This window comes from Panulirus ornatus, chromosome 12 (genome assembly GCF_036320965.1).
Source record: "Panulirus ornatus isolate Po-2019 chromosome 12, ASM3632096v1, whole genome shotgun sequence".
NCBI lineage: Eukaryota > Metazoa > Arthropoda > Malacostraca > Decapoda > Palinuridae > Panulirus > Panulirus ornatus.
This window is the reverse complement of record NC_092235.1, coordinates 21645776-21658735: the sequence shown is the minus strand read 5'-3', so window position 1 is coordinate 21658735 and position 12960 is coordinate 21645776. Positions and strand designations below refer to the sequence as shown.

Genomic DNA, 12960 nt, shown 5'->3' with positions numbered 1-12960 from the left:
GTCGTGTGTGTGTGGGGGGTCTGGTCCCGTCCCCCCCACACCCCCACACACAGGGCCACCGCCCCCCCCCACACACAGGGCCACCGCCCCCCCCACACACACACAGGGCCCCCCACACACACACAGGGCCACTCGCCTAATCATTGCATAGCATTACATGCCTTCCTGCTGGTCCACACTGGTCCATACAACACCCCCCCCCCCACCAGTGCATAGCACTGTGCCTTCCTGCTGGTCCACACTGGTCCATACAACACCCCCTCCCCCCCGCCCACACCCCTCCTCCCCCCCCCACCACCAGTGCATGGCAGCTATATACAAGCCTGCTGCTGGTCCACACCGGTCCATTCCCTCCACCTGCCGTCGGTCCAGGGCCCGGTCCATTTACCCCCTCTCCCCCCCCCCCCCAGCTCGCGCATGGGCCTCACCATCCATGGGTGGGAAGTGGACCCCCCACGCCCCCCCCCCGTCAATGTTGACTTAGGCCCAACCCACAGCAAGACTCTCCCCACACACGGACAAGATTAGGGGGGGAGGGGAGGGGAGGGGGGTGGTCCGTGTTGCAAGGGGAGGGGAGGGGGGAGTCACCCCCAACCACCCCCCCCCCCCTCCACTCATGGTCTGGGGACCCGGGTTATGGTCTCGGCGGAACAGTGTGTGTGTGTGTGTGTGTGTGTGTCTGTGTGCATGTGCGTGTGTGTGTGTGTGTGTGTGTGTGTGTACGTTCAAGAACATGTCGTCGCCAGCGTTGCCACACCCACATCAAGCCGGCACAGAAGGGGGGGGGGAGGGGAGGCGGGAGAGGGGAGAGGGTGGGGGGGAGGAGGGGAGGGGTTGTAGCAAACTTAGACCCTCCCGTTTCCCTCCTTCCCCTCCTCCTTCCCCTCCTCCTTCCCCTCCTCCTTCCCCTCCTCCCCATCTCGTCTCCCCGAAGCCTCTGGTAAAAACCGGTGCGCCCCGCCCCCCTCCCCTCCCCTCCCCCCCCACCCATCGTGTCCAGACTGTGCTGAGCATCAGGGTGGTGGGGGGGGGGCGAGGGGGGGAAGAGAGAGGGGAGGAGGGGGGGGAAGTAAGAGTTCAGGCGTGTTCCCCTCCCTCAGTGTGTGCTGGCCCGCCAACACCAACTAAATATACACACACACACACACACACATACACACACACACACATACATACACACACACACACACACACACACACACACACACACATACACACACATACACACACACACACACACACACACACACACACACACATACACACACACACACACACATACATACACACACACACACACACACATACACACACACACACACACACACACACATACATACACACACACACACACACACACACACACACACACACACACACACACACACATACACACACACATACACACACACACACACACACACACACACACACACATACATACACACACACACACATACACACACACACACATACATACACACACACACACACACACACATACATACACACACACACACACATACACACACACACACATACATACACACACACACACACACACACACACACATACACACACACATACATACACACACACACACACACACACACACACACATACACAGACACACACAGACACACACACACACACACACACATACATACACACACACACACACACACACACACACACATACATACACACACACGACTCTAAAGCATAAGGAGACAGGTGTGTGTATATTGTGTGTGTGTGTGTGTGTGTGTGTGTGTGCATGTACGTGTGTGTGTGCATGTGTATGTACGTGTGTGTGTGTGTGTGTGTGTATGTGTGTGTGTGTGTGTGTGTGTGTGTGTGTGTGTGTGTGTGTGTGTGTGTGTGTGTGTGTGTGTGTGTGTGTGTCGTGTCAGGGAGACGACAGGAGGGGAGAGGGTAGAGTGAAGGGGGGGTTGGGACTTTCTCCCCTGGCGCCGAGCGAACCAGTCATGTACCACGGGAGGCGGGGGGGGGGGGGGGGGGGTTCGGTTCCTCAACTCTCTCTCTCTCTCTCTCTCTCTCTCTCTCTCTCTCTCTCTCTCTCTCTCTCTCTCTCTCTCTCTCTCTCCTCTCCCCAGGTCGTCGTCATCCCCCCCCTCTCAAAGCCTCACACTCCCGTCCACCCTTGTCGTCAGATGTGCTCCCCCTCCCCCCCACCTCCTACCCCTCCCCTGGGCTTCAAACGACAAGGGGGCGCGTGCGGGCGTGCGTGCGTGCGTGCGTGCCTTTCATGCCACGCCCTTCGTCAGTAGCTGCTTATGCTGGGCTAGGCACTGAGGTGGGGGTGAGGGGGGGGTCACTGTACCGTCCCTTAAAAAAAAAACCCTTTAGGGCAGCGACGGTACGACCCCCCTGAGCTTCTACGGTACGACCCCCTTGAGCTTGTACGGTACGACCCCCCCCCCGGATGCTGTGGCCCAGGTATGAGTTGATTGTGCTTCGGAGGCCATGGCCATCGTACTCAAGGGTCGTCCACCGTCGTCGTACTCAAGGGTCGTCCACCGTCGTCGTGGTCAAGGGTCGTCCACCGTCGTCGTGATCAAGGGTCGTCCACCGTCGTCGTGATCAAGGGTCGTCCACCGTCGTCGTACTCAAGGGTCGTCCACCGTCGTCGTGGTCAAGGGTCGTCCACCGTCGTCGTGATCAAGGGTCGTCCACCGTCGTCGTGGTCAAGGGTCGTCCACCGTCGTCGTGATCAAGGGTCGTCCACCGTCGTCGTGATCAAGGGTCGTCCACCGTCGTCGTGATCAAGGGTCGTCCACCGTCGTCGTGATCAAGAGTCGTCCACCGTCGTCGTGATCAAGGGTCGTCCACCGTCGTCGTACTCAAGGGTCGTCCACCGTCGTCGTGGTCAAGGGTCGTCCACCGTCGTCGTGATCAAAGGTCGTCCACCGTCGTCGTGATCAAGGGTCGTCCACCGTCGTCGTGATCAAGAGTCGTCCACCGTCGTCGTGATCAAGGGTCGTCCACCGTCGTCGTGATCAAGGGTCGTCCACCGTCGTCGTGGTCAAGGGTCGTCCACCGTCGTCGTGATCAAGAGTCGTCCACCGTCGTCGTGATCAAGGGTCGTCCACCGTCGTCGTGATCAAAGGTCGTCCACCGTCGTCGTGATCAAAGGTCGTCCACCGTCGTCGTGATCAAGAGTCGTCCACCGTCGTCGTGATCAAGAGTCGTCCACCGTCGTCGTGATCAAGAGTCGTCCACCGTCGTCGTGATCAAGGGTCGTCCACCGTCGTCGTGGTCAAGGGTCGTCCACCGTCGTCGTGATCAAGGGTCGTCCACCGTCGTCGTGGTCAAGGGTCGTCCACCGTCGTCGTGATCAAGGGTCGTCCACGTAGCGGACAGATTCAGGTGCCTCTTGTTCCAGGTACGGTACCGGTTGCTGTAGGTACGGTACCGGTTACTGTAGGTACGGAACCGGTTGCTGTAGGTACGGAACCGGTTGCTGTAGGTACGGTCTCGGTTGCTGTAGGTACGGTACCGGTTGTTGTAGGTACGGTACCGGTTGCTGTAGGTACGGAACCGGTTGCTGTAGGTACGGTCTCGGTTGCTGTAGGTACGGTCCCGGTTGCTGTAGGTACGGTACCGGTTGCTGTAGGTACGGTACCGGTTGCTGTAGGTACGGTACCGGTTGCTGTAGGTACGGTACCGGTTGCTGTAGGTACGGTACCGGTTGCTGTAGGTACGGTACCGGTTGCTGTAGGTACGGTACCGGTTGCTGTAGGTACGGTCCCGGTTGCTGTAGGTACGGTACCGGTTGCTGTAGGTACGGTACCGGTTGCTGTAGGTACGGTACCGGTTGCTGTAGGTACGGAACCGGTTGCTGTAGGTACGGTCTCGGTTGCTGTAGGTACGGTCCCGGTTACTGTAGGTACGGAACCGGTTGCTGTAGGTACGGTCCCGGTTACTGTAGGTACGGAACCGGTTGCTGTAGGTACGGTACCGGTTGCTGTAGGTACGGTCTCGGTTGCTGTAGGTACGGTCCCGGTTGCTGTAGGTACGGTACCGGTTGCTGTAGGTACGGTACCGGTTGCTGTAGGTACGGTACCGGTTGCTGTAGGTACGGTACCGGTTGCTGTAGGTACGGTACCGGTTGCTGTAGGTACGGTACCGGTTGCTGTAGGTACGGTCCCGGTTGCTGTAGGTACGGTACCGGTTGCTGTAGGTACGGTACCGGTTGCTGTAGGTACGGTACCGGTTGCTGTAGGTACGGAACCGGTTGCTGTAGGTACGGTCTCGGTTGCTGTAGGTACGGTCTCGGTTGCTGTAGGTACGGTCTCGGTTGCTGTAGGTACGGTACCGGTTGCTGTAGGTACGGAACCGGTTGCTGTAGGTACGGTCCCGGTTACTGTAGGTACGGAACCGGTTGCTGTAGGTACGGTACCGGTTACTGTAGGTACGGTACCGGTTACTGTAGGTACGGAACCGGTTGCTGTAGGTACGGTCCCCCGTTGTTCCGGGTCCGGTTCCGTTCACTGTAGATCCGGTGGCCAGAAATCAGCAGGCAGGGTGTCCACGTATGTACCTACGTACGTGCTGGCGGGAGGGAAGGAGGGAGGGAAGGTAGGAGGGACAGAGGTAAGGAAGGAGGGAGGGAAGGAAGGAATGAGGGAGGGAAGAAGGGAGAGAGGGAGGGAAGGAAGGAGGGAGGGAGGGTAGGAGGGAGGGAGGGAAGGTAGGAGGGAGGGAGGGAAGGAGGGAGGGAGGGAGGTAAGGAAGGAGGGAGGGAAGGAAGGAATGAGGGAGGGAGGGAGGGAAGAAGGGAGGGAAGGAAGGAGGGAGGGAGAGAGGGAGGGAAGGAAGGAGGGAGGGAAGGAAGGAGGGAGGGAGGGAAGGAAGGAGGGATGGAGGGAAGGAGGGAGGGAGGGAGCTTCTAGTTCGTGTGGCAGCACCGGGTCAGTGTGAAGCCTTATGTGGCTCGGGGGGGGGGGAGACCCCCCCTCGGTGTCTGGCGCCACACTGAAAGGTTAACCAAGGTCACGTCGTAGCGAAGGTAGCTCATCGCCTCCAGCAACGTAGACGGAGGAGGCGTCCGGCAGTGCCTGACGTAGACGGAGGAGGCGTCCGGCTGTACCTGACGTAGACGGAGGAGGCGTCCGGCAGTACCTGACGTAGACGAAGGAGGCGTCCGGCTGTACCTGACGTAGACGGAGGAGGCGTCCGGCAGTACCTGACGTAGACGGAGGAGGCGTCCGGCAGTACCTGACGTAGACGGAGGAGGCGTCCGGCAGTACCTGACGTAGACGGAGGAGGCGTCCGGCAGTACCTGGCGTAGACGGAGGAGGCGTCCGGCAGTACCTGACGTAGACGGAGGAGGCGTCCGGCAGCACCTGACGTAGACGGAGGAGGCGTCCGGTAGTGCCTGACGTAGACGTAGGAGGCGTCCGGCAGTACCTGACGTAGACGGAGGAGGCGTCCGGCAGTACCTGACGTAGACGGAGGAGGCGTCCGGCAGTACCTGACGTAGACGGGGGAGGCGTCCGGCAGTACCTGACGTAGACGGAGGAGGCGTCCGGCAGTACCTGACGTAGACGGGGGAGGCGTCCGGCAGTACCTGACGTAGACGGAGGAGGCGTCCGGCAGTACCTGACGTAGACGGAGGAGGCGTCCGGCTGTACCTGACGTAGACGTAGGAGGCGTCCGGCTGTACCTGACGTAGACGGAGGAGGCGTCCGGCAGTACCTGACGTAGACGGAGGAGGCGTCCGGCAGTACCTGACTTAGACGGAGGAGGCGTCCGGCAGCACCTGACGTAGACGGAGGAGGCGTCCGGCAGTGCCTGACGTAGACGGAGGAGGCGTCCGGCAGTACCTGACGTAGACGGAGGAGGCGTCCGGCAGCACCTGACGTAGACGGAGGAGGCGTCCGGCAGTACCTGACGTAGACGGAGGCGTCCGTCGATGCGTCACGTAACGTAGACGCAGGAGGCGTGCGACAGATCCCATTCACTTCTGTGTCTGTACCTGCGGACGTGTGCGTATGTGTGTCTGTGTGCGTATGTGTGTGAGTGTGTCTGTGTGTGTGTGTGTGTGTGTGTGTGTGTGTGTGTGTGTGTGTGTGTGTGTGTGTGCGTTAGGGGACAATGACTTCACAAACACAAGCTGCTTTATCTCATGGCCCAACATGGTCGTGTGCCTGACCCTGGCTCATGCAGGGGGTCGGGTCGAGGGTCACTGCTCGCTCGAGGTCACACGCTCGAGTTTCGCTGACGTGTGGGGGGGCGGGGGGGGGCGTACGTGTGGTGGGGGGCGGGGGACGTATGTGTGGTGGGGGGCGGGGGGGGGCGTATGTGTAGTGGTGGGGGTGAGGGAGGTGAGGGGAGAGGGAGGGTCGTCATTGGTCTCTCCTCCAAGGTCAGCGTTTGACCTCGGTCCGTCGCTGGGGTTGCTTTTCACCGTCGTGGGGTTCAAAGATTGTCTTAAGCCTCGACTGTCTCATTAAGGGTTCTCTGGCACCTGGGTTCTACGGAAGACCGTCGGGGGCGGGGTTCGTATCCCGCCATCCTGAAGGTGTTGACTGTAATCCCTGAAGTTCCTGCCTTTACGTCCCTCCCTTCCCCTGGTAGCGTCACGGCCCTGCCCTTCCTCCCTACTGACACGCCCCTTCTCCTCCTCCTCCTCCCCTCCTTCTTTCCATGGTCTTCGTCATGGTGGAACCTCCCCTTCTTCTTCCCTTGGTCTTCGTCATGGTGGAACCTCCCCTTCTTCTCCCCATGGTCTTCGTCATGGAGGAACCTCCCCTTCTTCTTCCCTTGGTCTTCGTCATGGAGGAACCTCCCCTTCTTCTCCCCATGGTCTTCGTCATGGTGGAACCTCCCCTTCTTCTTCCCATGGTCTTCGTCATGGAGGAACCTCCCCTTCTTCTTCCCATGGTCTTCGTCATGGAGGAACCTCCCCTTCTTCTTCCCATGGTCTTCGTCATGTAGAAACCTCCCCTTCCCAAGGTCTTCGTCATGGAGGACCCTCCTGCCTTATTGTACTCACGTGGGTTCTCTCTCTCTCTCTCTCTCCCTCTCTGCAGGTGATCGTGGAGCGGTATGGGAAGGAGACGACGCTGCCTATGCTGGACAAGACCAAGTTCCTGGTGCCCCAGGAACTGACCATGTCCCAGTTCGTCACCATACTGAGGTACGTCGACCACCCCACCCACTCACCTACACCCACTCCCCCATCCATCAGGTGCCTCACACACACACACACACACACACACACACACACACACACCCACACATCATCATCATCATCATCATCATCATTATCATGTAAGTTATGCCAGTAGAAATGTTTCATTCTTAGTTTTTCATCGTGGTTTTTCATGTACTTGGTTTTATGTTGTGGTGCCAGTGTCTATCACCGTTCCCATCTATCACCCGTCACCATCGCGAGGCCCTCGACCTCACCTTCTACAGGTACGTACGTAACCCCCCTTTTGTGGCCTTCACCATACCCCGCGTATTTCACCATCCACAGCGCCCTCATCAAAGTCCTTGGCCGCGTATACGCTCCTCCCTCCCTCCTCACATCCATGGCGTACCGCTGTATCCACACAGTGTGTCGTAATACGAACCCTGGGGGAAAATGGTGGCTCCACCTGGGTGTGGCCACGACCACCATTCCACCTCACCCAAACCCCGCCTCTACCTGCTTGAGGGGAGAGAGAGAGAGAGAGAGAGAGAGAGAGAGAGAGAGAGAGAGAGAGAGAGAGAGAGAGAGAGAGAGAGAGAGGCTACAGTCCCCCTGACCCATTGTATTGTAAACCGGTGCCGTTACAGGAGTACAGCGGAGTGGAAGAGGTGGATGACGACGAACACATCCACCAGTCGTATCGTAGGCCTCATCAAAGCTTTCTCTTTTATTGTGTGTGTGTGTCATCCGTGTCTTTCCATCATCTGTGCATCTCCTTACTCCATCCTTCTCGCTGTTCGTGTTTCATCTTTTGTGTTATCATCCCTCCGGATGTGTGTGTGTGTGTGTGTGTGTGTGTGTGTGTGTGTGTGTATGTGTGTGTGTGTGTGTGTGTGTGTGTGTGTATGTGTGTGTGTGTATATGTGTGTGTGTGTGTGTGTGTGTGTGTGTGTGTGTGTGTGTGTGTGTGTGTGTGTGAGCCTCGCTGGCCCTCAATGCGTAACCTAGCCAGCTGGGACGACAGTACTTTACGCCCCGTGCCTTCGACTTAGGCCCGAGTCTGTTCCGTTTATGTCCAACACACACACACACACACACACACACACACACACACACACACACACACACACACACACACACACACATACACACACACACACACACACACACACACACACCTCAGAGCTTGGTCCATCGCAGGAAGCATTGTCTTGCCCCAGCCCGTCCCCTAAGAGTGAAGAACGTATGTACCTGTGTCGTAATTCGTCCTTAGCTTCCATCCCCTTCGATCTCTTAGAGTCTTGGTAACTTCCCTCGCCCCTCAGTGCATTACCATAATCAGGTTAGGCGCGACCATATCATCCTCCACTCTGTCATGGCTATCCCACGATCCATGTGAGTGATAAAAAGTCACGCTGCCACTTAAGGTAGTGGGGTGTTCTGTAGGTGCAGAGAGAGAGAGAGAGAGAGAGAGAGAGAGAGAGAGAGAGAGAGAGAGAGAGAAACACCCTGTTTCCCCCCAGAGCTGGTGTTGGTGGTGCTGGTGTTGTGTGTAGATGGTGTATTTATTTAGCAGCCGATCAGCATCCATCAAGGGGTCATCATCCACGTTTGTATGGGGTGTTATTTTTCACACGTATAGTGGCTCGTCTTCCGCCCCCCCTTCACTCAGTGGAATCAGAAGCCATCCATCCATCCATCCATCCATCCATACTGCTGTTGCTTTCTTCAGCCGGCCCCTGTCATCCACCCTGGTCAACCCTTCTCTCTCTCTCTCTCTCTCTCTCTCTCTCTCTCTCTCTCTCTCTCTCTCTCTCTCTCTCTCTCTCTCTCTCAGTGCGATCTCTGGTCCAGGTGTGAGGTGTACGCGCGCAACCTACGTCCCCCTCTCGTCTCACACCTGAACGCGAGGCACGCAGACTAGCTGGCGGCTACTGCTGCTTCCCATAGTTGTTCTGTGGTGTCCAGCCATATGAGAATGAACCGTTATGATATATATATATATCCTCGAGGACACTAGAGAGATTTGGTGTCTTGCCTTCTCTCTTCTTCATCCGTTCCCGCATCCTGTACCATCATCCAACCCCCCCCCCCCCTCTCCCAACGTCCAGTAATCGTATGGACGAACTCAAAAAAAAAAATGAATCCCCTGTTTGTTTATTTGTTTTGTTGTTGTTTTTTAGTTCCCCGATGAAATTGTTCTGCCCTTTTTTTTACCAGCAGGCATTTCTTCCTTCGCCTGGGGGGTTATGTTCATGCTCATACCACGTCGGCTTCTCCAAAAGAGAGAGAGAGAGAGAGAGAGAGAGAGAGAGAGAGAGAGAGTAGGAACTGCATCTATTTTAGACTGAGCCAGTTTGCTCCTCCATGTCCAAAGTAAAATGTCTCTTTAACTGAGACTGGAGTTCACTCGGGTACGTTCACATTACCTGGCCAGCCTGTTGCTCACTCACTCAGGGAGGGGACGATTGTACAATGGTGAGGCGACTTGCTCTCTCTCTCTCTCTCTCTCTCTCTCTCTCTCTCTCTCTCTCTCTCTCTCTCTCTCTCTCTCTCTCTCTCTCTCTGCGATGGTTGATGGTAACTGGGCATGCGAGGTGTGTTTCGATAATCGTCCCAGGTTCTGTGAACACCGTCGTCTATACGTGGCAGTGGGAGTGTCTGTACGTGGGAGTGGGCGTGTCTGTACGTGGCAGTGGCAGTATATGTACGTGGCTGTGGGAGTGTCTGTACATGGCAGTATATGTACGTGGCAGTGGGAGTGCTGTACGCGGGAGTGTACGAGGCAGTGCGAGTGTCTGTACGTGGCATTACATGTACGTGGCAGTGGGAATGCTGTACGTGGGAGTGTACAGGGCAGTGCGAGTGTCTGTACGTGGCATTACGTGTACGTGGCAGTGGGAGTGCCTGTGCGTGGGAGCGGGCGTGTCTGTACGTGGCAGTTGTGGGGGTGTGTCAGGGGCGGGAAGAGGGGGAGAAGAGGAGAGGAACTTGCTGCCGGGGTGTGTGTGTGTGAGTGTGTGTGTGTGTGTGTGAGTGTGTGTGTGTGTGTGTGTGTGTGTGTGTGTGTGTGAGGGTGTGTGTGTGTGTGTGTGTGTGTGTGTGTGTGAGGGATGGGGGGGGGGGGATAATAGTAGTCAAGTGGAGGCAGATGAGGCGCCCTGGTACATCCAGGTCACCAAGTACAGCTCGTGTCCCCGCCAAGTTGACCACTGGGTCATCTCCCCTCACACACACACACACACACACACACACACCCACACACACACACACACACACCCACACACACACACACACACACACACACACACACGAGTGGAAAGGACGCTTTCGTCAACGCCTGAGACGCGACGGTGTGACCGATCCTCAGTGGACGTGCGACGGAGTCGCACGTCCACTGAGCGGGGCGGTACGACGCCGAGGGGGGGGTGCCACGCCATCTAGCGGGCCGGGACCTGAGCGTCAAGGGTGGACTCACAGCAACCCCCCCCCCCTCCAGGCCATCGTACCCAAGGGTCGTACAGTCGTACCCAAGGGTCGTATCGTCGTGCCCAGAGGGTCGTACCCTTGTACCCAAGGGTCGTATCGTCGTGCTCACATTGTCGTACCATCGTACCCAAGGGTCGTATCGTCGTGTTCAGAAGGTCGTACTTGTATCCAAGGGTCGTATCGTCGTGTTCAGAACGTCGTACGTACCGTCGTATCCAGGGGGGTCGTACCATCGTGCTCAGAGGGTCGTACCGTCGTGTTCAGAGGGTCGTATCGTTGTACCCAAGGGTCGTATACCGTCGTGCTCAGCGGGCCGTACCGTCGTACATATCACAAGAGAAGGCGTGACCCAGGTCCCCAAGTTGAATTAGAACCAGCTTGAAGAATCATCTTCCACGTGTGCCTTTAGTTTTGAATTCCTACCACACTTGCCAGTTTTGAATTCCTACCACACTTGCCAGTTTTGAATTCTTACCCCACTTGCCAGTTTTGAATTCTTACCACACTTGCCAGTTTTGAATTCTTACCACACTTGCCAGTTTTGAATTCTTACCACACTTGCCAGTTTTGAATTCTTACCACACTTGCCAGTTTTGAATTCTTACCACACTGGCCAGTTTTGAATTCCTACCACACTTGCCAGTTTTGAATTCTACCACACTTGCCAGTTTTGAATTCTACGACACTTGCCAGTTTTGAATTCTACCACACTTGCCAGTTTTGAATTCTTACCACACTTGCCAGTTTTGAATTCTTACCCCACTTGCCAGTTTTGAATTCTTACCACACTTGCCAGTTTTGAATTCTACCACACTTGCCAGTTTTGAATTCTACCACACTTGCCAGTTTTGAATTCTACCACACTTGCCAGTTTTGAATTCTACCACACTTGCCAGTTTTGAATTCTACCACAGTTGCCAGTGGTGTGGGAATTCTTATAATTCAGCGATAATTTATGACAGGAAAGCAATCGGTGCGTCTGTGTGTGTGTCTTCTTGGGCTTATTTCAAGTTCGACTTGAGGGATTTGATTGTCTAGGTTCCTCCATGGATGATATATGAATCTATTTAATGTCTAGGTTCCTGCATGGGTGATATATGATCCTTCATGGGTGGTATACGACCCTCCATGGTGATATATGATCCTCCATGGGTGATATATGATCATAAGTGATATATGATCCTCCGTGGGTGATGTATGGTCATAAGTGATATATGATCCTCCGTGGGTGATATATGATCCCTCATGGGTGGGATACGACCCTCCATGGGTGATATATAATCCTTCATGGGTGGTATACAACCCTCCATGGGTGATATATGATCATAAGTGATACATGATCCTCCATGGGTGATATATGATCATCCATGGGTGATATATGATCCTTCATGGGTGGTATACAACCCTCCATGGGTGATATATGATCCTCCATGGGTGATATATGATCATAAGTGATACATGATCCTCATGGGTGGGATACGACCCTCCATGGGTGATATATGATCCTCCATGGGTGATATATGATCATAAGTGATATATGATCCTCCGTGGGTGATGTATGGTCATAAGTGATATATGATCCTCCGTGGGTGATATATGATCCCTCATGGGTGGGATGCGACCCTCCATGGGTGATATATAATCCTTCATGGGTGGTATACAACCCTCCATGGTTGATATATGATCATAAGTGATACATGATCCTCCGTGGGTGATATATGATCCTCCGTGGGTGATATATATAACCCCCCATGGGTGATATATGACTCCCAATGGGTGATATATGATCATGGGTGATATATGACCCCACCATGGCTGATATATGACTAAATTCTCAGGATATCTTAAGAGGAAATGCTCTATATGTTGGTGAAGGTCGTCTCCAGGTCGGTGTATTGGGTTTTACCGTGAGCGTCCCTACCCCCCCCCCCCCCCCCCCATCCTCCTCCTTCCACTTCTGGTCCCTGTGTTATGGCTGTTACCATGGGCGACCTCACCCGACGACGTGTAGGTCCCATATTACGACCGTGGCTGTTACTAGGAGAGCGCTCCCACCCTCCTCCTCCTCCTCCTCTTCAGGGTCGTGGGCCGTTATAAAGGGCGGGCCTCCAATACACCACCACCCCCCAGTCACCTCTGGGGGGGGGGGGAGTGGTCCTTGATGTAGCTGTTTCCATGAGCGGCCATCCTCCCTCCTCTCCCCTCCCCCCCCCTTCTCTCCCCCAATCATCCATGGCTCGGGCCGCCACCCAGGGTCAACCACGGGAGGAGGAGGAGGAGGCCGACGTGTCAGGTGGGTTGGGGAGGG

General features: G+C 55.8%; 1 protein-coding gene across 2 annotated transcripts in view; it reads left to right on the top strand.

The window, feature by feature from the left end:
• LOC139751843 (microtubule-associated protein 1 light chain 3 gamma-like) overlaps positions 1-12960 on the top strand; it is a 140986-nt gene that overhangs the window by 108830 nt on the left and 19196 nt on the right. For both annotated transcript variants that reach the window (XM_071667471.1, XM_071667472.1), the window contains one exon: positions 7060-7166. In XM_071667471.1, the coding sequence (XP_071523572.1) occupies positions 7060-7166 (107 nt within the window). The remainder of the gene's footprint in view (positions 1-7059; positions 7167-12960) is intronic.